At 43.1% G+C, this 25,319-nt stretch overlaps 3 protein-coding genes across 3 annotated transcripts in view; 2 read left to right on the top strand and 1 right to left on the bottom strand.

Annotated features, from left to right (window-relative positions):
- LOC309550292 (uncharacterized protein) overlaps positions 1-25,319 on the top strand; it is a 979,642-nt gene that overhangs the window by 171,946 nt on the left and 782,377 nt on the right.
- The window catches only part of LOC309550683 (uncharacterized protein), a 3,164,715-nt gene that overhangs the window by 2,966,867 nt on the left and 172,529 nt on the right, over positions 1-25,319 (bottom strand). The window lies entirely within an intron of this gene.
- Positions 4,292-5,912, top strand: LOC309550725 (uncharacterized protein). Its single transcript, XM_082251062.1, has one exon. It carries the CDS (start codon positions 4,390-4,392, stop codon positions 5,632-5,634), a length of 1,245 nt encoding a protein of 414 aa, XP_082107188.1. The 5' UTR covers positions 4,292-4,389; the 3' UTR covers positions 5,635-5,912.

The raw sequence follows: 25,319 nt of genomic DNA, 5'->3' as shown, positions 1-25,319 counted from the left end.
ACAACCTGGGCTCTAGCGATCACAGGATGATCACATTTAGTGTAAATAACAATAGAACAAGGCAAGTGGGGAACATAAGAACCCTTAACTTCAGAAGGGCAAACCTTCCAAAATTGTTCTCATTGATGGAAAGGGTAAACTGGGACCGAACCCTAGGATCCCTGACCACAGAGGAAAAATGGGAATGCTTTAGGAACATATTAAGCAAAGGCATCTTGCAGTGCATTCCTATGGGAAATAAATTTAGAAGAGACAAAGCCAAACCTGGCTGGCTAAACCGTAGCGTAAAAAACCTTATTAGGGGAAAAAAATTGGCCTTCAGGAAATATAAATCAGAAGGCACAGTATTGGCTTTCGACCAATACAAGGAGGCAAATAAGAAGTGTAAAACACGAAATCAAGATGGCTAAAATAGACTTTGAGAGACAAATAGCGGAGGATAGTAAAAAAAACCCAAAGAAATTCTTTAAGTATATCAATAGCAAAAAAACTAGGGCAGAGCATATTGCGCACATAATTAACAATGATGGGAGGATGGTTACAGAGGACACTGAAAAAGCAACCGTGCTGAATGCTTTTTTCTCGTCAGTATTTACACAGGAAACGGAGGGGTACACTGACCACGACTGTTTGGTTAGTAGTAATACACAGGACTTGCCACTATGGCTAACAGAGGGTGAAATCAGGGAAAGGCTGGATAAACTTAACACAAACAAATCACCAGGCCCGGATGGCGTGCATCCGAGAGTACTCAAGGAACTCAGTAAGGTTATATCCAGACCACTGTTCCTGATCTTTGCGGACAGTATTAGGTCAGGAGAAGTACCAGGAGATTGGAGGAAAGCTAACGTGATTCCGATATTCAAAAAGGGTCAGAGGCATGTCCCGGGAAATTGTAGGCCTGTCAGTTTGACATCGATAGTATGTAAACCTTTGGAGGGGATGATAAGGGACTATATCGTAGAGTTTGCTAAAGACAACAACATCATCAGCAGTAACCAGCACGGGTTTACAAATGGGCGTTCTTGTCAAACCAATCTATTAGCATTCTACGAGGAGGTGAGCTGTAAGCTAGATAGGGGCAGACCAGTGGATGTGGTGTACCTAGATTTCACTAAGGCGTTTGATACAGTTCCCCACAAGCGCTTAATTTATAAAATAAGGTCTGCAGGTATCGACAGCAGGGTGTGCTTTTGTATACGGAACTGGCTAAAAGGGCGTGTCCAAAGGGTGGTAATAAACAGCGCATACTCAGACTGGTCTGAGGTAGTAAGCGGGGTGCCCCAGGGCTCAGTCCTGGGACCAACCTTGTTCAATTTATTCATAAACAGCATTGAGGTCGGGGTCAGTAGTACAATAGCAGTTTTTGCAGATGACCCAAATTTGGGCAGGGCAATAACCACACAGCATGAAGCAGATATCCTACAGAATGACCTGGACAAAATAATGGAGTGGGCAACGACTTGGCAAATGAGGTTTAACGTAGAGAAGTGTAAGGTTTTGCACTTGGAGACTAGAAGCATAAAAGCACAATACACGTTAGGAGGGGAACCCTTGGGGGAATCAAAAATGGAGAAAGATCTGGGAGTCTTGGTTGATGATAGACTAGGCAACAGCATGCAATGTCAGGCGGCAGCTGCCAAAGCTAGCACAATATTAGCATGCATAAAGAAAGGGATATATTCCAGAAATAAGACTATAATCCTTCCACTTTATAAAACTCTGGTCCGACCGCATCTGGAGTATTCTGTCCAGTTCTGGTCACCAGTCCTCAGGAGGGATGTGTTGGAGCTGGAGAGAGTCCAGAGAAGGGCAACTAAACTAATTAGGGGATTGGAGGACCTTGATTATGAAGAGCGTCTGCAATCGCTTGATTTATTCTCCCTGGAGAAGAGACGCCTGAGGGGGGACATGATAGCAATTTTTAAGTATCTCAATGGGGATCTCAGCTTAGAAAAAAAGCTGTTTAGTCGAAGGGATTGCACGAGGACTCGGGGGCATACAATGCGATTAGAGGAGAAGCGTTTTAACCTCAGGCAACGTGGGGGGTTCTTTACTGTTAGGGCTACAAGATTGTGGAATTCTCTACCACAAGAGGTGGTTTCTGCGGGTAGTATGGTGGCTTTCAAAAGACTATTGGACGTGCATCTCAAGGATCAGAACATTCAGGGGTATGAGAGATGATTACAGCCACACACACCTACACAGGTTGAACTGGATGGACTATTGTCTTTATTCAACCTCACCTACTATGTAACTATGTAAATATCCAATAGTTTGCTAAAGAGAACATCATCAGCAGTAATCAGCACGGGTTTACTAAAGGGCGTTCTTGTCAAACCAATCTGTTAACATTCTATGAGGAGGTGAGCTGTGAGCTAGACAGGGGGAGACCTGTGGATGGGGTGTGTCTGGGTTTTGCTAAGGCGTTTGATACAGTTCCCCACAAGCGCTTAATTTATAAAATAAGGTCTGCAGGCATCGACCACAAGGTTTGCTCTTGGATAGAAAACTGGTTAAAGGGGTGTGTCCAAAGGGTGGTAATAACCTGTACGCAGACTGGTCTGAGGTGGTAAGCGGGGTCCTCCAAGGCTCAGTCCTGGGACCAATTTTGTTCAATTTATTCATAAATAGCATTGAGGACGGGGTCATTAGCTCGATCTCAGTTTTTGCAGATGACACAAACTAAGCAGGGCAATAACTTCTCATCCTGAGGCAGAAATCTTACAGAATGACCTGAACAAAATAACAGAGTGGGCAACTACATGGCAAATGAGGTTTAATGTGGAGAAATGTAAGGTATTGCACTTGGGGACTAACAACATAAACGGACAATATGCTTTGGGGGGGGGGGACCCCAGGGGGAATCAAAAATTGAGTCTTCGTGGAGGAGAAAGATCTGGGAGTCTTAGTGGTAGATAGATTTAGTAATAGCATGCAATGTGAAGCTGCGGCTGCCAAAGCCGGAAGAATATTAGCATGCATAAGGAAGGAGATATATTCCAGAGATAAAACTATATTCCTACCAATTTATAAAACACTGGTCTGACCTCATCTGGAGTATTCTGTCCAGTTCTGGTCGCCAGTCCTCAGAAGGGATGTGAAGGAGCTGGAGAGAGTCCAGAGGAGAGCAACAAAACTAATTAGGGGATTGGAGGACCTTAATTATGAAGAGCGCTTACAAGCGCTTGATTTATTCTCCCTGGAAAGGAGACACCTGAGAGGGGACATGATAGCGATTTACAAATACCTCAACGGTGATCTCGGCATAGAAAAAAATCTGTTCAGTCGCAATGAATGCATGAGGACACGAGGCCATACAATGCGATTGGAGGAGAAGAGACTTATCCTCAGGCTACGCAAGGTTTTTTTCTATAGTAAGGGCTACAAGATTGTGGAATTCTCTACCACAAGTGGTGGTAACTGCAGGAAGTATGGCTACTTTTAAAAGACTCTTGGGCGTACATCTCAAGTATCAAAACATTCAGGGGTATGTGAAATAATTACGTCCACACACACACCTACACAGGTTGAACTGGATGGACTGTTGTTCAACCTCAACTACTATGTAACTTTGGCCCCTTTCACATGGGCACCTCAGTGAAGCGGAATCCGCTTGCTCAGCGGGGGATCTCTCCACTGATCCACGCTGGGCAGGCAGGTGACAGGTTTGTGTTCACTTTGTTATGCAGAGCAGACAGGGACACAGATCCGCTCTCCTTTGGGAGTCACTTGGATGGAAACGGACTGCCTGCCATTCAATTTCGCCAGACAGATGGGGGAATAGCTGTCTGTTTCTCGCAGACAGTGTCAAATCAGATGGCTATGGGTGTCAGTGGAAATGTGTCCACTGACATCTCCAACTCTATAGAGCAGACTGGGGGGGTCTGATCAGGTCCGCCTGAAATACTAACAGGTGGACCTGATCGGATCGCCCGTGTAAACAGCTCTAATCACAAGAAGCCTAGTCCTGTGAACACGTGTTCTATGATAAACATTCTAGTCTGAAATTTGATCCTGTTGTTTATCAGAGATCCCTTGACCCAGTGCCTAGGCTTGCGGTTGTATGAAGAGCATGCACCTCCCAGTCCCCATTAGTTTGTGTGTAAATGTAGAAGTGATCTGGAAGGAGGAACAAAGGCCCTTGGTCTGAAGAGTGGAAGTCACAACTGGTTGGAACATCCAGAGAGAACATCTGTTTACCAAAATCTACCTGATCCAGTTGGAATCTTGATTTAGGTGAAATAACCCTCTCATATAACAATTTATGTTTTAAATTTTTTTCCAGGACAGGCCATCGAGGAGCCCTCAAAGGATCGTCTTAGTTTATCTTCAGGTTGTAAAATTGAAGATAAGGACATCACAAGAGATTTTGCAGGAGAAAAGACAATGAGCTCAGCTATGGATGGAGGACTTCACAGTGTGGATAGACCATCAAATCCCTCTGACTCTGAGCAACCTCGTACTGTGAGGGATGGTGCCGGAATTCAGGGAGATGAGGAATTTTCTTGTCCTGATTGTCAGGAGAGTTTTAGTTCTAAATCAAGTCTTACTGTACATCAGAGATCTCACACGGGGGAGAAGCTTCATTCCTGTTCTGAGTGCGAAAAATGTTTCCTCTATAAATCAGAACTTGTCAGACATTACAGGTGTCACACGGGGGAGAAGCCAAATTCCTGTCCCGAATGTGGGAAATGTTTTACAAAGAAATCAAATCTTGTTAGACATCAGAGATCCCACACGGGGGAGAAGCAGTGTTCCTGTCCTGAGTGCGGTAAATGTTTTTTACACAGTTCAGACCTTGTTAGACATCAGCGATCTCATACAGGGGAGAAGCCGTATTCCTGCCCTGAATGTGGAAATGTTTTTTCACAAAAATCTACTCTTGTTGTACATCAGAGATCCCACACGGGAGAGAAGCCATATTCTTGCCCCACATGTGGAAAATGTTTCTCAATGAAATCAGGCCTTGTTCTACATCAGAGATTGCACACAGGGGAGAAGCCATATTCTTGCCCTGAGTGCGGGAAAAGTTTTCTACACAGATCGGACCTTATTAAGCATCAGAGATCTCACACAGGAGAGAAGCCGTATTCCTGTCCCAAATGTAGAAAATGTTTTTTACAAAAATCAGACCTGGTTAAACATCAGCGATCTCACACGGGTGAGAAGCCATTTTCCTGCTCCATATGTGGTAAATGCTTTTCATTGAAATCAGGCCTTGTTCGACATCAGAGATTGCACACGGGGGAGATGCCATATTCTTGCTCTGAGTGCGGGAAATGTTTTTCATGGAAATCAAATCTTGCTATGCATCAGAAATCTCACACCGGGGAGAAGCCGTATTCCTGCCTCGAGTGTGAGAAATGTTTTTTACAAAAATCAGACCTTGTTAAACATCAGAGATCTCACACAGGGGAGAAGCCGTATTCCTGCCCCACATGCGCAAAATGTTTTTCAGTTAAATCAGACCTTGTTAGACATCAGAGATTGCACACGGGTGAGAAGCCATATTCCTGCCTCGAGTGCGGGAAATGTTTTACACAGAAATCTAATCTTGTTATACATCAGAGATCTCACAGATGTAGGAATGAGCGAAACATTCCTGGTTTCAGTTCACAGGAGGTTTCCTGAATTTCTCGTATTTTCTGAATTTTAATCCAAATCACAGTGAAGTCAATGGGAACAGAATCTTTAAAATCTGTTCAGGCAATTTGTAAGGCAAATGGACAAGGCATTGCCAAACAAGGGGGAATAGAGAGCTGGGCATTGCCCTGGGTGATACCAAGATGTATGCCAGGAAGCTACAGACCAGCCAGCCTAACATCAATAGTAAGTAAGGCATTTTAGGGAATAGTAAGGGACTCCTTACAGAAATGTGTCTGTGATAAAGGTATCATAAGTGACAACCAGCATGGGCTTCTTGTCAGACCAACTTGTTATTCGATGAGGATGTAAGTAAGAAATCGACAGGTGGAAGTCCAGTGCATGGAGTTTATCTAAATTTTGTACCTCATCAATGTTTAAGCTATAACAAAAGGTCTGTTAGAGTTGATTAAATTGTATGTACATGGACAGGAAACTGGTTACATAAACATGTCCAGAAAGTAGTGATAAATGACTCATTCACTGAATAGTGGGACCCTGGGTTCTGTCTTGGGGCCAATGTTGTTCAGTTTATTTTTTAATGGTATAGAGGTTCGTATAAAAGGATCAGTTTAGGAGTTTTCTGATGATACCTGGAGGAGCTCAGCTATTAGAATCAATTGCATGGGTTACAGTTATTCACTCTGGAGAAGAGGCGCTTAAGAGGGGATATGATTACAATGTACAAATATATCAAAGGCGACTGCAGTAACTGTAATAAACTGTTTACTCTAAGGTACAGGACATGTAGCCATTATGTAAGGTTACAAGAAAGACGTTTTAACCTTAGATTGTGGAAAGGGTTCTTTACTGTTAGAGCTATAAACATGCCATACACCCATATACATACACACAGGTTCAAGTGGATGTGTATCTGTCTATTTTTCCTTGTTTCCTGTTTTTAACCCTATAAATGATGTAACTAGTGTATATTTATCAATGCAAAAATTAAATTGAATGGGGAGCAGCTGTTTTAATGATGCCTAAAGTGAATTATTAAACATGCTCAAATTATTTAAATAGCCTGCTTGGGGGATGCCTTAAATCTGCCTGTGAAGTGGCACGTGTATGATGGAAACAAGCAAAAGTTCAACTATCCGGATATTGATTGGGCAGACAGAACGAAGACTCGTCATTTCTTAAAATGTAATGCAGAACAATTTCACGAGTCAAATGGTGAAAGGCCCAACTAAAGATAAGGCACCTGTGGACCTACTAATTTCAAAGAACACAGAGCTGATTGCAGATGTGGAAGTAGCGGATAACTTGGGAAATAGTGATCACAGAGTAATTACGTTTGCCATCAATTATTGGAAAAGAAGTCATGAGGGTAATGCAAGAGCAATACATTTCAAAAGAGCCAACTTTACTAAGCTATGCACCCTACTACATGCCACTAAATGGGATACAATTTTTGCATTAAAAAGAAGTTGGAGTACATATTAAACAATGGCATTTGTCAGTCAATTCCAATGGGCAATAAATACAGTGCCTTGCGAAAGTATTCGGCCCCCTTGAACTTTTTGACCTTTTGCCACATTTCAGGCTTCAAACATAAAGATATAAAACTGTAATTTTTTGTGAAGAATCAACAAGTGGGACACAACCATGAAGTGGAACGAAATTTATTGGATATTTCAAACTTTTTTAACAAATAAAAAACTGAAAAATTGGGCGTGCAAAATTATTCAGCCCCCTTAAGTTAACACGTTGTAGCGCCACCTTTTGCTGCGATTACAGCTGTAAGTTGCTTGGGGTATGTCTCTATCAGTTTTGCACATCGAGAGACTGAAATTTTTGCCCATTCCTTCTTGCAAAACAGCTCAAGCTCAGTGAGGTTGGATGGAGAGCTTTTGTGAACAGCAGTTTTCAGTTCTTTCCACATATTCTCGATTGGATTCAGGTCTGGACTTTGATTTGGCCATTCAAACACCTGGATACTTTTATTTGTGAACCATTCCATTGTAGATTTTGCTTTATTGTTTGGATCATTGTCGTGTTGGAAGACAAATCTATGTCCCAGTCTAAGGGCTTTTGCAGACTCCATCAGGTTTTCTTCCAGAATGGTCCTTTTGTAACGCTCCTGCGTTTTTATATGGTGTGGATTTTCAGCTGCAGAAATAGTTCCACGTCAGTAGCCATGTAAGAGATATGCTGAGATACCATTCCCAACCTCAATGACTCATCATGTGTGGAAGGTCTTATTTCAGCCAGTAAATACACACAATTAGCAAGCTGGTTCTTAGAGTGACTTTATGCATGTGGTAACACAATGATGAAGGTTGAGGGATAGGTTGAGTGGAGGTGATAGGTGATAGACACTTGAAGGTGAGACAGTAGCAGATGGATGCAGGAAGGTTTAGCAATGTTGTATGATAGCAGATGATAGAATAGCAGGTGGACATACAAAAGAGATCAACCCAGTGCAGAAAAGTAGCAGTAGTCTCAAGAGCTAGCAATCTAGTTTATGCAGATGTGATAAACAGTCTCTACTATGCAGAGCTAGATAGTGTAAGCTTAGTATAAGTTTATAGAGAATTCCCCTGCGGGGTACTTAGCACTATTAGCGATACAGCCGAAGGGTGGTTCAGGAGAGGCGGATGATCCAGTAGCGGGATACAGGGATCAGCGCAGCGAGGTTCCGTCAGCGAGGTAAGCTTGCAAGCATGGAAGCTTCAAGCAAGGTTAGCATCCAGATAAGGGTGTTTGAACGAACACATGTGAGTGAGAACCGACGCCTTAAATAGCCATCTAGTCCGGCGCTAAGTGATGACAGCTCCAGTCTTAAAGGTGTATGCGCACCTTTCCAAAAGTAAATGGTAGGGCGCATACACTTGTGGAAAGTGTAATTTAGGGTACCAAAGGTACCGGAACATTACAATACCCCCCCCCCCCCCTTAAGGCCTGCTCCTGAAGGCCTCTGGAGCTGGTTTGTCTGGGTATCTCGCATGAAAATTGCGGATTAATCTAGAGGCATGTATGTCAGAGGTGTTTAGCCAGGTGTCGTCTTGGGGCCCATAGTTCTTCCATCTAACCAAGTACTGAAGTCTTCTTCTGTAGATACGAGAATCCAGAATCTCTTTTATCTCGTATTCTTCTCCACCTTCAACTTGTACAGGAGGGGGAGGTGGAATATTAGGCCTTATTCCTTGGTCCGGAACATGGGGTTTTAGTAGCGACACATGGAAAATGGGATGGATTTTTAGGTCCATTGGCAATGTAAGCTGCAGTGCAGCTTTTTCAATAAGTTTCTTGATTGGGAAAGGTCCCAAGAACAGAGGTCCAAGCTTTTTGCTAGGGATCTTCAGTCTCAAGTTTTTTGTTGAGAGCCAAACGAGGTCCCCGATAGTATACTGTGGAGAAGGTCTTCTACGAAGATCATAGTACTTCTTTTGTTGACTGTGAGCGTGTGCAATGGTAGTATTTAGTAAACCCAGAGAATCCTTTATTTGGGAAAGATAGTCTGAGGCTACTGGGTTATTTGAAGGAAGGATGCGTGGAGGGAGAATAGAGGGATGGAACCCATAGTTCAAGTAGAACGGACTCTGCTTGGTTGTACTGTGAGTTGCGTTGTTGTAGGCAAATTCTGCCAGGGGGAGAAGATCCAACCAATCATCCTGTTGGTAAGAAGTGTAACAACGTAAATACTGCTCGATGCATTGGTTGACTCTTTCAGTCTGTCCGTTGGTCTGCGGATGGTAAGGAGAAGTGAGCTTCCGCTCAATCCGTAGTATGTGACATAGTTCTTGCCAGAATTTAGAAATAAATTGGGATCCACGGTCAGACAAAAGAGTTTTTGGGATACCATGTAATCTGAAGACATGTTTCATCAGGAGTTCTGCCGTTTGTTTGGACGAAGGTAGTCTGCGAATAGCAATGAAATGTGCCATCTTTGTCAGATGGTCCACTGACCCCAAGATGGTATTAAATCCTTTGGAAGGAGGCAATTCTACGATGAAGTCCAATGACAGAACCTCCCATGGAGTTTGGGGTATTGGTAGACTGCATAGTAGACCGGATGGTCTCGTAGTGTCAATTTTGGACCTGGCACAGACATTGCATGAAGAGACGAATTTTTGTATAGATGTTTTCATGTCAGGCCACCAGAATTGCCGAGAAATCAAATTGAAAGTCTTTGTCATACCCAGATGTCCTGCCATAGGCACATCATGCGATAATTCCAAGATCTTGGTGCGTAGGGTAGGTGGTATGTAAAGTTTGTCGTTGTAGTAGAGGAAGCCTTCTGCATCTGTAGTTAGTTGTGGTGGGGGTGAATCCAACCTTATACCATGCAGAACCTCTTCCTTCAAGGAACGGACAACTCCAATAATGCGTTTGTGATGTATTATAGGAACGGAAGGAATTTCAAAGTAGTTTTCTTCAGTTAGTCGTGATAGTGCATCCGCCTTTTTGTTCTTATCTGCAGGTGTGTAGGTCACTAGGAAGTTAAACCTTAGAAAGAATAGTGACCATCGTACCTGTCGATGCGAGAGAGTTTTGCTAGTCTGAAGATATTGGAGGTTTTTATGGTCGGTGTATATAATTATTGGTAATTGGGTGCCTTCGAGTAAATGTCGCCAATTTTCCAGAGCCAATTTTATAGCAAGCAGTTCCTTCTCACCCACGGGGTAATTTATCTCGGGACTGCTCAGGGATTTAGAAAAAAAGGCGACTGGGTGAAGTGGGGGTAGGTCGTTGGGAGAGTATTGCTCTTACTGCCAGGTTTGACGCATCTACCTCCAGAATGTATTGGAGGGATGGGTCTGGATGGCGTAATATGGAAGCGGAAGTAAACCTTGTCTTTAACAAGTGGAAAGCCTTATTTGCTTCTTCTGACCATTTAAATGGTATTTTTATGCTAGTGAGCTGTGTGAGGGGTCTCACAATAGCAGAAAAGTTTTTTATGAACTTCCTGTAGAAATTTGAAAATCCCAGGAATCGCTGTAGCGCCTTGCGTGTAGTTGGTGTAGGCCAATCCTGAATGCAGGATATTTTACTCATGTCCATCTCGATTCCTGTTTTGGATATGATGTAGCCTAGAAAGAGTACCTCATCTTTATGGAACAAGCATTTCTTCAGCTTCACATAAAGATTATGTGCAAGCCATCTCGATAATACAAGTCTTACATGTCTTATGTGTTCAGACAGGGTCCGTGAATATATAAGTATATCGTCCAGATATACCACAACACAGACATCTAGTAAGTCTTTAAAAATATCGTTTATAAATCGTTGGAAAACTGCAGGGGCATTGCATAGGCCGAATGGCATCACAAGATATTCGAACAATCCGTATCTAGTTCTGAACGCAGTCTTCAACTCGTGTCCATCACGGATTCGAATGAGATTGTATGCTCCTTTCAGGTCTAATTTTGAAAAATAGGTAGCTCCACGCACCTGCTCAATGAGCTCAGGGATAAGCGGTAGAGGATAGCGATCTTTTATTGTGATAGCATTCAATTTCCTGTAGTCGATGATAGGTCTGAGACTTGAATCTTTATTGCGAACAAAAAAGAGTCCTGCTGCTGTGGAAGAAGTGGAAGGTCTAATAAAACCTTTTTCCAAGTTCTCATCCAAATAGGTTTTGAGATGGGCAAGTTCATCCTGTGAAAGAGGATAAACATGACCGAACGGCAATTTGCTATTTGGGAGTAGATCAATGCTACAATCATAGTCTCGATGAGGAGGTAATGCTTGAGCATTTTTCTCAAGAAAAACCTCAGAAAGATCCTGATAACATAGTGGTGCAATCTCATCTGTCACCACAGACAGAATCTTCCCGGAAAACGGGAGGTTACACGTTTCCTCGCAATAACAAGAAAGGAAGGTCAAGGACCGTTTCTTCCAATCTATGGTTGGTTGGTGTGTGTGCAACCAGGGAAGTCCCAACACAATGGGAAAGTGGGGTGATGGTATTAAATCGAAGGTAGAAGTCTCCCTATGAGACTCGTTAATAGTGACTAGAAGTGCTTGTGTCTGATCGGTGATCGGACCAGAGGATAACGGAACACCGGTAATAAGACTTACTGAGACAGGTTTGAGTTTAGAAATAATAGGAATTTTATTTAAAGCAGCAAAACATATATCCATATAATTTCCACAAGATCCTGTGTCAATCATGGCCTTAGTAGTAATCCTGTTCTGGTCCCACTGTAATGTCAAAAAAACAGAAATGTAGGGGTTAGTGAATGAAGTTGTCAATCCTCCTAGAGAGACATGTGAACACTCACCCTTCTTTTTGTTGACTAGGGGACAGACGTTTATCTTGTGATCCGGGGATGCACAGTACAAGCAGAGATTTTCATTTCGTCTTTTGGCTTTTTCCATAGTTGATAGCGGTGGGCGTATGGTTCTTACCTCTATAGGAACGGCCAGACTCCAAGAGGAAACGGATAATGGCATTCCCATCTTTTCAGCCTTTCTTTCTCGTAGTCTTCTATCTATGGTAATACTGAGTTGTATTAATGCATCCAGGGTTTTTGGCAGATCCGCTCGGGCGAGCTCGTCCTTAACGGCTTCTGATAGGCCAAGCCTAAATTGGGTTTTCAGAGATGCATCATTCCATTCTGAATCAAGGGTCCATCTCTTGAACTCTGCGACAAAGTCTTCCACAGGCCTCCTTCCTTGTTTCAAGGATCTTAACTGAAGATCAGCAGTACTCTGCCTATTGGGGTCATCATATAGGCTAGTGAGCTCTGCCAGGAACAAGGCATAGGAGTTGAGAAGCTGGTCGTTTTTCTCAAAAAGAGAATCTGCCCAGGCTCGAGGATCGCTTGATAGGTAAGAAATAATAGTACAAACCTTAATGTGATCAGTAAGGTAGGTACGAGGTTTTAGCAAAAAAAGTAACTCACATGCGTTTTTAAATTCGCGAAATTTTTTGCGATCGCCTGTAAATACCAAAGGGGGATTTATCTTGGGTTCAGGGGACTGAGCAGAGGTAAGTTGTGTCAGTCTAATTACCTGCTGCGACAGAGCCTGATTGTCTTCTTTTAATTCAGCAAGTGCGTGTATTAACGCAGATACTTGCTGTTTTAATTGTGTCACCTGAGTGGTTATTTCTGGAACTATTTCTGCTGAATCCATTTTTAGGTTCGTTCAATCTGTAACGCTCCTGCGTTTTTATATGGTGTGGATTTTCAGCTGCAGAAATAGTTCCACGTCAGTAGCCATGTAAGAGATATGCTGAGATACCATTCCCAACCTCAATGACTCATCATGTGTGGAAGGTCTTATTTCAGCCAGTAAATACACACAATTAGCAAGCTGGTTCTTAGAGTGACTTTATGCATGTGGTAACACAATGATGAAGGTTGAGGGATAGGTTGAGTGGAGGTGGTAGGTGATAGACACTTGAAGGTGAGACAGTAGCAGATGGATGCAGGAAGGTTTAGCAATGTTGTATGATAGCAGATGATAGAATAGCAGGTGGACATACAAAAGAGATCAACCCAGTGCAGAAAAGTAGCAGTAGTCTCAAGAGCTAGCAATCTAGTTTATGCAGATGTGATAAACAGTCTCTACTATGCAGAGCTAGATAGTGTAAGCTTAGTATAAGTTTATAGAGAATTCCCCTGCGGGGTACTTAGCACTATTAGCGATACAGCCGAAGGGTGGTTCAGGAGAGGCGGATGATCCAGTAGCGGGATACAGGGATCAGCGCAGCGAGGTTCCGTCAGCGAAGTAAGCTTGCAAGCATGGAAGCTTCAAGCAAGGTTAGCATCCAGATAAGGGTGTTTGAACGAACACATGTGAGTGAGAACCGACGCCTTAAATAGCCATCTAGTCCGGCGCTAAGTGATGACAGCTCCAGTCTTAAAGGTGTATGCGCACCTTTCCAAAAGTAAATGGTAGGGCGCATACACTTGTGGAAAGTGTAATTTAGGGTACCAAAGGTACCGGAACATTACACCTTTATTTGGCTCCATCCATCTTCCCATCAATTTTAACCATCTTCCCTGTCCCTGCTGAAGAAAAGCAGGCCCAAACCATGATGCTGCCACCACCATGTTTTGACAGGGCGGATGGTGTGTTCAGGGTGATGAGATGTGTTGCTTTTACGCCAAACATAACGTTTTGCATTGTTGCCAAAAAGTTAGATTTTGCTTTCATCTGACCAGAGCACCTTCTTCCACATGTTTGGTGTGTCTCCCAGGTGGCTTGTGGCAAACTTTAAACTACACTTTTTATGGATATCTTTAAGAAATGGCTTTCTTCTTGCCACTCTTCCATAAAGGCCAGATTTGTGCAGTATACGACTGATTGTTGTCCTATGGACAGAGTCTCCCACCTCAGCTTTAGATCTCTGCAGTTCATCCAGAGTGATCATGGGCCTCTTTGCTGCATCACTGATCAGTCTTCTCCTTGTATGAGCTGAAAGTTTAGAGGGACAGCCAGGTCTTCGTAGATTTGCAGTGGTCTGATACTCCTTCCATTTCAATATTATCGCTTGCACAGTGCTCCTTGGGATGTTTAAAGCTTGGGAAATCTTTTTGTATCCAAATCCGGCTTTAAACTTCTCCATAACAGTATCTTGGACCTGCCTGGTGTGGTCCTTGTTCTTCATGATGCTCTCTGCGCTTTAAACGGACCTCTGAGACTATCACAGTGCAGGTGCATTTATACGGAGACTTGATTACACACAGGTGGATTCTATTTATCATCATTAGTCATTTAGGTTAACATTGGATCATTCAGAGATCCTCACTTAACTTCTGGAGAGAGTTTACTGCACTGAAAGTAAATGGGGCTGAATAATTTTGCACGCCCAATTTTTCAGTTTTCTATTTGTTAACAAAGTTTGAAATATCCAACTTCATGATTGTGTCCCACTTGTTGTTGATTCTTCACAAAAAAAATTACAGTTTTATATCTTTATGTTTGAAGCCTGAAATGTGGCAAAAGGTTGAAAAGTTCAAGGGGGCCGAATACTTTCGCAAGGCACTGTATAAAAGAACAACATTTCAATCCTAGGTGTCTAAATAATAGGATAAAAAGGATTATTAACAAGAAAAACATTCCTTTAATAACGAAAAGACTGAAGGGTCAATAGCGGCATTCCAAAACAACAGAGTGTAAGCATAAATTTAAGAGTGAAATTAGGACAGATAAATTAGATTACACATCACTGGAAAGCGTAAAAAAGAAAAAAAATCCCCCATATTTTTTCAAATATATACAAAGTAGTAAAAAAAAGTGAGTTCAGAACAAATTGACCCCATAAAAGATGATCTAGGGAAGTTAGACACAGGTGAGAAGGAGAATGCATCTGTATTAAATACATTCTACTTCTCAGTTTATTAGAAGGAAAAGGAGGAGTATAATAAGCAAGACAGTAATATTAATAACATTATATTGAATATAGCCCTTGTGGCTGACAGATCAGAGTGTTCAAATAAAATTAGAAAAACATAATGTGAATAAATCACCAGAACCTGATGGCTTACACTCAAAGAACTTAGCCATGTTACAGCAAGACCATTGTTTCTAATTTTTAGGGTTAGCCTACTGACTTGAATGGTACCAGCAGACTGGTGAAAGTAAATGTGGCGCCAATATTCCAAAAAAGGGCAAAGATATATATATATATATATATATATATACCTGGCAACTACAGCTCAATTAGCCTAACATCAATAGTGTGTAAACTATTGGAAGGAATGATAAGGAACTCTATTCAAGAATGTGCTGAGGAAAATAGTATAATTAGTAGTGACCAACATGGCTTGGTGAGGAACTGTTCTTGCCAGAACAATATTTGAACTTTCTATGTGGAGGTAAGTTGTAATTTGGATTGAGGAAGGCCTGTGGTTGTAGTTTATCTGGATTTCACAGAGACATTTGATACGGTACCCCAAAAATGCCTAATTTACAAATTAAGGTGGAATTTAAGGTTTGGAATTTCATGACATGGTATGTAGCTGGATAGGAAACACAGCAGCACATTCAGAGGGTGGTGATTATTCCCATATTTTCTGAATGATCTGGAGTTGTGAGCTGAGTACCCCAGGGCTGTGTCCTGGGACCAATTCTCTTTAACGTGTTCATAAATTATATAGAGTTTGGAATAAACCGTTCAGTCCCAGTGTTAGCTGATGATACAAAGCTAAGCAGGGCAATAACTTCACAACAGTATACAGAAACTTTACAAGATGATTTACTTAAAATAAAGGGGTGGGCAACTATACTGTATGGCAGGTGATGTTTAATAAAGGATAAGTAATTCACTTGGGAGCTAAAAATATTAATGCAAGTGTTAGCTGGGGATAGGTAGCAGGTACTAAAGCTCCCTAGTGTCAGCACGCTTTCAGGCACAGATACCAGTTCAATGGAGTAGAATCAAACAGTGCTGTGTTTATTGGTGCTATTTACAAGTCCAATTACAGATGCTGTACCCTGTCCCACAAAATAAACAGGGCAAAAACTTCAAAACAAAAGTTGGGATGAATGGCAGTGGGATGGGTCTGGATGAGTGGCAGTGGTAATGGGTGGCAGCCCCCACTCTCCCCCCATCTGTTAAATTTCAGTTCCACACAATCCCAGCGTGTTCCACTGCCCAATTGTTGTTCATTTCATTTACCTGATCAGAGGTTCCCGTGCTGCTCTCTCTCCCTCCAGGCTGGGACCTTGCTTGTACAGTGGACGGAGATACCTTCACCCACAGTACAGTTTTCCTTTATTGCCGGGTGCTGGAATGCAGAGAGCGTCCCATGCCTGGCATTTTGCTGCATGCTCTGCGAGTACTGTTGTCCACGTAGCACAGGTCCAGGACACAGGTCTGGATTCAGCTGCTGTGGGACAGCTGGCAAATATCTTGTCAGTGCGTGGAGGAGACAGGCTGCTGTGCGACTCCCGGCTGCAGCTGATCGGCTACACTTGCCTAGCTGCGGCATTGTGTATGGACACTCTGGGAGGGGAGTTTGGACCTCCTTAGCTATGCCCCTGCCTGCCACCCCGACTGATATGCGCTCTTGGCCGGCGCCTACCTTGCCTATAGGTAGCGCCAGCCCTGAATGTGGCAGTCTCCCCCCTTGTAAGTCCCCAGTGGTACTGCTCCACACACTGTCTTCTCACTTGCTCCAGTGCCTCCAGGAAGGGCTTCATCCATGTGTTGTGGCAGGGCCACGACAGCCTCCACAGCAGCACTATATCTTCATGCCTATTTATGAGGTAAGCCTTGCCACTTGCCAGCCCTTTACTGGGGATTAGCTGAGGCCCTCATAAATATTCCAAGCAGCTCCCCCCTAACCTCCACCCACTAGCTCTAGAAGTTTCTACAACCTTCTAGACCGGGGGAGGCACCAGAGGAGCTGTCAGGATGAGTTATCCAGCCCTGATTCACTGAACCCTGACCCAGATTCACAGCTCAGGCTTAGCCCTGAGCAAACTAAATTTGCCTACACTAATAACCTAGCACTAGAGGGTGCAACACTCACCTAAAAAGCATCCGTGTCCCCATCGGCTGGAAAAAAACACTCCTCATCCCAGAAGGATAAAATATCATCCCATCCTAAAAGGGGGGGGGGGGGAGGGAAACAACTTGGAAGGGGCTTTGTACAAATAAGTTAGTGGTATCAAATATGCACACTTTGTCAAAGAACCATATATACATCACATATATACACATCCTCCCTACAGGTCCCTGTAGCTAACATAATAGGCATAGTATAAGGCTTTAGCTGGAGCACCTCCCCCTAGAGGGAAGCCTCCCCAGCAATCTGTAGGAGAAAACTCAAAGTCCATCACTTAGCAGCGGGACAGCCATCCATAACGATACCTGCAGAACAGAAACAAGAAATGCAATCCTGTTACTAACTTACTGTATCTGTACATTCTGTCAGCAGGGGGTTATAGGTCTGTTGGCAGAAAACAAACAACAGTTTTTTTTTTTTGTTTTTTTTTTTAGAGAGTCTTGGGTAGCGGGAGCCCCTCCATGTTTAGCAGTAGTATCAAAATACTAGGCCTCACCCAAAGTTCTTCTGTAGGAACAGGACATTGCATCTGGAAACAGGTAAGAGTGTTGGGGCGGCCTAGTCCGTGTAGAAAGAACAACAGAGGCAGCAATCCTCTCCTTGCTGTCCATTTCTGTTACCTGTGAGCTGAACAATTCACATCAGTCCCTTCACAGGTAGTGTTGAGGATTTAAGGTTACCATCATCTCCTCTGACAGCAACAGAATGGCTCCTGGTGCGCTATCGAGCCTTAAAGAAAAACTATTGGCACTTTTATTTTTTGGATAGAGTAAGGGAGGGTTATAACCCCTGTCAAATTTTTACCATCTCTGTCCCATTGTGGAGATTTCACTTCCTGTGCCATAGCCAAACAGGAATTTAGAGTTTCTCTGTGTGTTGTGGCAGGATCCTTCCAGCACCCGAGCCCTGGCCCCAGGTCACCCCCACCCAGACTAGGAGGCACTCTAGAGGGCCACTGACAGCCTCCACAGCAGCACTATATCTCCATTTTCCACCGTACTGCCCGTGCTGGCATGGCTCATGTCTATTTATGAGGTAAGCTTTGTCCCCTGCCAGCCCTTTATTGAGGTTTGGCTGAGGCCCTCATAAATATTCAAAGCAGCTCCTCCTAACCTCCACCCACTAGCTCTAGAAGTTTCTACAACCTTCTAGACGAGGGGGGGGCACCAGAGGAGCTGTCAGGATGAGTCATCCAGCCCTGACTCACTGAACTCTGACCCAAATTCACAGCTCAGGCTTAGCCCTGAGCTAACTAAATTTACTTACAGTAACAAAGCTACATTAACAACTAGCACAAACTAGAGGGTGCTATAGTAGCTAAAGTAATCAATTGAGATCCGATAGTACCCATAAGAAATATATACCTGCACTCCAGGTCCTAAATCTGTTGGAACTGATTTAGCTATAACAAAATACTTGCCCCACAAGCTTTTTGGTCACGAAAGCCATTGTGGTGGACAGTAGAGAAGTATCTATCCTGCATGGTTGGAATCTTCCCTGCCTGGAAATGGGTTTTCTTGGAGAAATGCAATGTAGGATTTTTGTCTGCAGTCAATGTTCCAGCACTTTATGGAAGCACCTTACGGCATTTTAAATCGAAATATTGCACAGAGACTGTATTTGCACTTTATTATTTTGCATATGTGTTTGCACTTTATCAGTTTTAAAAACACAGATACTTTATCTGGCTCCATCAAGATTGGCAAAGCTGTATCCTGGTACCTCGTCCCTGTGCTTTAGGGGATGTGGACAGGAGGGTGATATGTACCATGTCTGGTGGTCCTGTCCGAAGGTCCGGCGCTTCTGGATCAGGATGATCAACATGATCCATTCGGTGACGGGGCAGAATATTCCCAGGCCTGCCAAGACGGCGCTGTTTGCTGACCTGTCGGGGGAGATCCCTAGACATTTACGTACCCTCATCTTGTTTATTCTTCTAGCAGCTAAAATAACCATAGCGCGTTTATGGAAATTATTGGTGCTAAATATTGTGATGGTCAAACATAAAATGTCATAATTATCGAAAAACTGACCAGTATCCGTAAAGATAGTCAAACCAGGTTTAAGAAAGTATGGAACCCGTGGGTGGCATATCTTCAGGCTCCTTCAGGTCTAGGGGGACAGAATCGGTTTTAATCTTTTCTCTCTTTCTATTCCTTTTTCTCTTTTTTCCTTTTCCTTTCATACTTCTTTGGTTATTAAGTGTTCTTGCCTATGGCAAGTACCCTTAATATTCTTTCAGATATATATATATTATTCTTATTATAGTAAAAGCCTATGGGAAAATTTGGCACCCTAACTCCTCCCACAGTTTTTACACTACATAGACAAGAAATATACCGAAACGAGCAGATCGCTCCTGATCGCGTTGCTATTATTTTTTGGAAGGTTTCGCTGAAGGGTTTGCGAAATTGCAAAATTGGCCCCATAGGAATGAATGGCGGAATGTTCAAAAACAGTGGAGATGAAGATTCCGTGAGGGTGTCTAAACTGCTGCCACTCCCTCATTTTTAAGGCCACATACACAAATGTTGCATCAACATGTTCAGCCATCCCTGCTGCCACTTAACATGTCCACATCTAAGCCATAGCCCAAATAGTTTTTACACTATGACCGTTTGTTTCCAACTCACGCCGTCCATTGACATTCATTGAAACTCCACTGAAACTGTCTCAAATTTCAAAGCCGTTTTCTAACCTGTGACTGTGCCTTCATAGACATACTATACAATAAAATGTCGGCCTGGGTCTTGTGATTCCTACAGTATATGTCTCTAAGCTGTGGGCTTTATAGTTTTTACACTATGACCGTTTGTTTCCAACTCAGGCCGTGAAATTGGCCCCATAGGAATGAATGGCGGAATGTTCAAAACTACAGTGGGGAAACTGTGTGAAGTGTTCTTCCCGCCACCGGTAGTTTCCGGAACATTCCGCCATTCATTCCTATGGGGCCAATTTCTAAACTGCTGCCACTCCCTTATTTTCATGTAAATGTTCAGGAATGAATGGCGGAATGTTCTAAACTAGTGTGGTGGCGGAAAACACACTTCCCACAATTTCCCTGGAAATTGTACGTTTTCTAGTTCCATATATTACTTGAACAGGATAGTTTGATATGCACCCAGGGCTGTGGTTTTAACTGATCGTCGGAGACCGAGAGACAAGATCGGGATCTTCATTTTATACACGATCGCCTATTCCATGAGGGTCAATGGATATGATATACATTCCATATTGAAGTTACCAGAGGCAAGTCATCTCCAACCTCTACTACGCTTGTTACCCCTGTAGGGGTACCAGTTTCTGGTGAGTGTGCAATCCATTGGGGGTACACAGGATTCACCTGCACGTGTTATCTTTAGAAGCGTGTCACCTCACAATTACCTAGGACCGGAAGGGAGTCACCTATTGCATCTATTAAGAACTTTTAATATTAGATGGACTTACCTACTCAGTCACTTGTTTTGCCATGTGACACTTATTAATCGACACCAGTGTCACCCGCGTCTGAATTTGCTGCTATATTTATTACTATTAGTTTTGGTTTTTTCATTTGGAATTGTGGTCACTATTATATGTGGATTCACTTTTACTTTTGGCTTATTTCACTAATATCATTCCCTCTAAATCCACTATTTCACCTTTCTTGTTTGGCATTTTTGGGAGCTTTCCCATTTAAGAGCACTGTCACTTTATTCCCTTTCCCATTTATTATGGTTTTTAGCATCTAATCACTGGTTTTTACCGTTTTTTACCTTATTTAAGGTACTTCGGCACCCAGTCACTTTATATTATTTTTATTGCACTCTTTCACCTTTACACTCTATTAATTGAATTTGTGAGTTATTGTTTATTTATATATTTATTGCATATTGATTATAGTACATGTTTTTACATTATTATACACATCGCTCCCCTGAGAGACATTTACACTTTTTATATATTTATTTACACTTGATCATTCTGGCAGCGCCAGTACCTTCCTTCTCTTTTCTATTTCTCAAATGGTATATTGCTCCTCCCAGAGACATATACCTCTTTTGAAGGTAGGCTGCAGCCATTTCATTTGTTCACTATTTTCCATCAGCATGGATTTTTTCATTTTTTCTTCTGGAAGAATTTCAGAGCTTCACTTATTTCCTCCCACACTCCAAAGACATGCTGGTAGGTTAATAGGCTCCTGTCTAATTTGGCCCTAGTATGTGTATGCATGAACATGAGTTAAGGACATGGGCGTCCACAGAACTTTTTCAGGGGGGGGGCATCATTTTAAGATCACCCATGCTCCGCCCCTTTTCATCCCTATAGATCCCCCTTTAGAGCAGGCCAGACCAGGGTCCCCCATAGATCCTCTTTAGAGCAGCGTCCCCATAGATCCTCTTTAGAGCAGGCCAGGGTCCCCATAGATCCCTCTTTAGTCTTACCTGTTTACCTATTTTCCCTGTGCTACCAGGTTTTCCTGCACCACTAGGTACTCCAGGCACTCCCTGCAAAGAATATATTATATATATATATATATATATATATATATATATAGCAAATATGACCCCCCTTTAGAGCGGGTCAAGAAGATAAATCTCACTCCAAAGGCTTATGTTTCTTGCAGACTGCATCAGAAATTCTAAAAGGATTTCCCAGTGTTATACTGTATTCATTCTACCATCTGCTCTCACAAGCCTTCTGGTGCCTTCTGCAAACATCCACATAGCATAATGCTGCTGCCACCACCATGTTTCATAGTGAGGATGGTGTGTTACTGATGATGTAAAGTATATGGCATGTGCCAAACATTAGAGTTTAGTCTGATGGACAAAAAGGTAAATGTTGGTCTTCCCAGATGATAGGATCTCCTTTAGATACTGTAACTTCAAAATCTAAGTTTCTCCAATCTCACCCACTGAGGCTTGTAACACCTTTAGAGTTGTCATAAGTCTCTTGATGTCTGCCTCACTAGTCTCCATATAGCATGGTCACTCATTTTTGGTTCATGGCCTGTTGTTAAAAGGTTGTTAAAATTTTTTACAGCTGAGCCATACTTTTTTACATTTTCTTAAGTTAACTATGGAAGCCTTGCCCAAAAAAGGCAGGCAGAGGGCAAAGGACCAGAAACCAATACTTCGTCTGGTCTTCCTGTAGCTGACCTTACCCCTATACTGAACTTACTGACCTACCATGTCTTATTCTGCATTGTATCACTGGGTAGAGGCAACTATCTTGGTAGAGGCAGTGGTGTATTTAGGTTTTGTGCTGCCCTAGGCCAGACTAAACTTGTGCAGCCCCTAATTTAAATATGACCCACCTCTTCCTGTAAAGGCCACACCCCTTCCTGTTTATGACATGCCCTGTCATCTGTAAACCACAGACCACAACCAGTCTATCAGTGCCCTTCAGTCCAGCCTCATTAGTGCCCATCAGTGCAGCTTATCAGTCCCACCTCATCAGTGGCCATCAGTGAAGCCTACTAGTGCCCATAAGTACCAGCAGGTAGCAGTGTGACTGCTTTATGGGGGTGCCAGACTGATTTGCCCCATAGGACTGGCACTATACTAAAAGTGTAGTGCAAGCCGGTGGGGACCCTTTTCGTGCGGGAGCCAGGAGGAGGCTGTTTTTTTTCCATGTGGGGTGCAGCTTTTTTGCTGCCCCCCTGCAAAGAGCTGCCCTAGGCCTGGGCCTTGTTGGCCTAGGCCAAGATACAGCACTGGGTAGAGGCATTGCCTTGCTTCCTCATGTCAGCAAGGAGAACAGTGAGCAGAACATTAGTGACATCACTAAATGTCACTTCAAATCGCAGAGGTAGAAATGCTTTAAATTTCATGATGCAGATATACAACTATGAAGTTGTATGCACAGGAGTTTCTAGGTAATATCACAAACCAGAAAGTGCACTGCTATTTTTCAAGACAAAAGGTAATATTTTGAGGGTATTTCTTTGGCAAAGTTAATACCCTATAAAAAAAAAAAAAAAAAAACCTATAACATAACACATTTTTATTTTTGCATTGGCGTCTATTTAATGATTTATATGACTGTACTCTACTTAATGGCTTATGCAACTGTAACTATAGTAAATATTAAGTGACTTGGACATGTTCTTATAGCCATCCATCTCCTAACTTTGCTTTTCAATTATCTTTTAAGGCATTGCTTTGACTGTTCTTTTGTCTTCATGGTATAGGTTATGCCAACTTGCCAGAACCTTCCACTTACATGTATATTTATACTATAAACTAAAACTCCTTAACCACACAAACTAGTGGTCCCAATTTACCTAAAGATGTGACTTTACAAAAAAATTAGCTGTGCCACTGATTATTAAAGCGGAGTTCCACCCTGGGACATTTTTTTTAATAAAAATACCCCCGGGACAGTCAGGGCTAGTACATTCCACAATGGCTAGCCTCTGATCTGTCCCGGGTTGCATTTACCTTTTAGGAGAAATACTTACCTTGAAAAAGTATTCTCCAGCGCTGCCATCTCAGGTGTGGGCAGCTTGAAGCCAGCGCGATCCTCTTCGGCCTCCTCTTCCTTCTTCTTCGGTCCCACGATGCACTGCACCGGCCCCGCCGTCACTTCTGGGTCGCGCGCGTCATCCCTCCGTGCCCAGAAGCTGTTTAGAAGGGAATGACGCGCGCGCCCCGGAACTTACGTCGGGGCCGGTGCAGGCGCAATGATTCATGAGAGCGATGACGTTCAGGAATCATTGCAAAAGCCAGGAAGTGACGAATTGCCGTGGCCGCTGAGGGGGAGGAAGAAGGAAGTAAGGTAGGTATATGTTCTCTACAATGTAAGTAAAAAATAAAAAAAAATTGCGATTATCCATTTGTTTTTCAGGTGACCCGGAGCGAGAAGATGGAGGTAAGTATCAATATAAAGAGGAGAGACGCCATGCCTAAACTGGCCAATGTACCCAGCAAGCTAACACCAGTAGGTAGGTAAGTATCAATTTAGGGTGGAACTCCACTTTAAGGTGTGTCATATTAAAGAGGTGTATACTCATTGTAATTATTTGAAATCACTTTGGCATTAAAGAGCCTATTTCTGTTGAACAGTTTAAAAAAATCCACTGTGCAAACATGAAAACTTCCAAGTGGGTAAATACTTTTTATAGATACTGTAAATTTGATTGAGTCTTATTGTTCTAATTAGCATATTTTCTCTCTTGCAATTATCTTTAAAGTTAATCTGTCACATATGAAGCAAGATTACACTTACACCGATGCTTCCATTAGCAAGTATTTTTGGAAAGTCAACTGTTTTCTTAAAGAAGAAATCTGGGATAAAACTATCTTAAAACCATGTAGAAGAAAGATGCATATACTGTACTTGCCTATTCTCAAGCCACTCTGGTCTGGTCCTCTTTGTGTCAGGCAGTACTGGCTACAAGGGAGAGCAGATAGCACTCCGACAATGGCTGTAATACCTGAGCAATGACATAACCCATATGCCGCTCTCTCACTCCGATTCCCGGCCACAGCGCTGCCTCTCCCGCCTCCTCTCCAGGGCACGCACGCTGTCGCTGACGCTGAGGCTCCTCTCTTCTCTGCGCGCCGCAGCTCCGCCCCTTGCTGAGCTGACTGGCAGCAGCCAGCAGGGAATCCCCGGCCCGCCCCCTGCAGCTGTCGGAAGGGCAGCAGAGGACAAAGGACGGAGAGAGGAGGGAGCTAGAGACGGCGGGCAGGCGCTCGTGCACTGCTGAAATAAGGCAAAAAGAATTGTGTGATATTCCAGGATTCCAGGGGGGGGCACTCGCCCTCCCTTGCGGACGCCCATGGTTAAGGACCCTAGCTTGTAAGCTCCTTGAGGGCAGGGACTCCTGTAAATGTACAATATATATGTAAAGTACTGTGTAAAGTAGCGGCACTATATAAATACCTGTAGTAAATAAATAAAAAGTATTTGGAAGCAATGACAAGGCTGTGTTCACGCTATGCGATGTTTCTTAGGGCTGTAGTTGCTCTGAGCTCCACAAGGTGGTAATCTCCCTTATATTGAGGCAGAAAGTCTCTATGGAAAGCAGACAGGAAGTGATGTCAGGTACAGACAGGAAGTTCCGGGTGAGAGGTGAGTTGGGAGGAAGTAGAAAGAAGACATTGCTGGAAGTGGCAGCAGAGGAGGTAATAAGATCTTATTTTCTATTTACACCCAGTAACCCCTCCCCCCGTCATGTCCGTCCTCTTCCTCCATAGTCACTGTGACGTCTTT

This window comes from Pelophylax lessonae, assembly GCF_965119305.1.
Source record: "Pelophylax lessonae genome assembly, chromosome: 3".
Taxonomy (NCBI): Eukaryota; Metazoa; Chordata; class Amphibia; order Anura; family Ranidae; genus Pelophylax; species Pelophylax lessonae.
This window is presented reverse-complemented; position numbering and strand designations above follow the sequence as displayed.

Coding starts and splice junctions, on each gene's coding strand:
- LOC309550725 (XM_082251062.1), top strand. CDS start 4,390: ATGAGCTCAGCTATGGATGGAGGACTTCACAGTGTGGATAGACCATCA.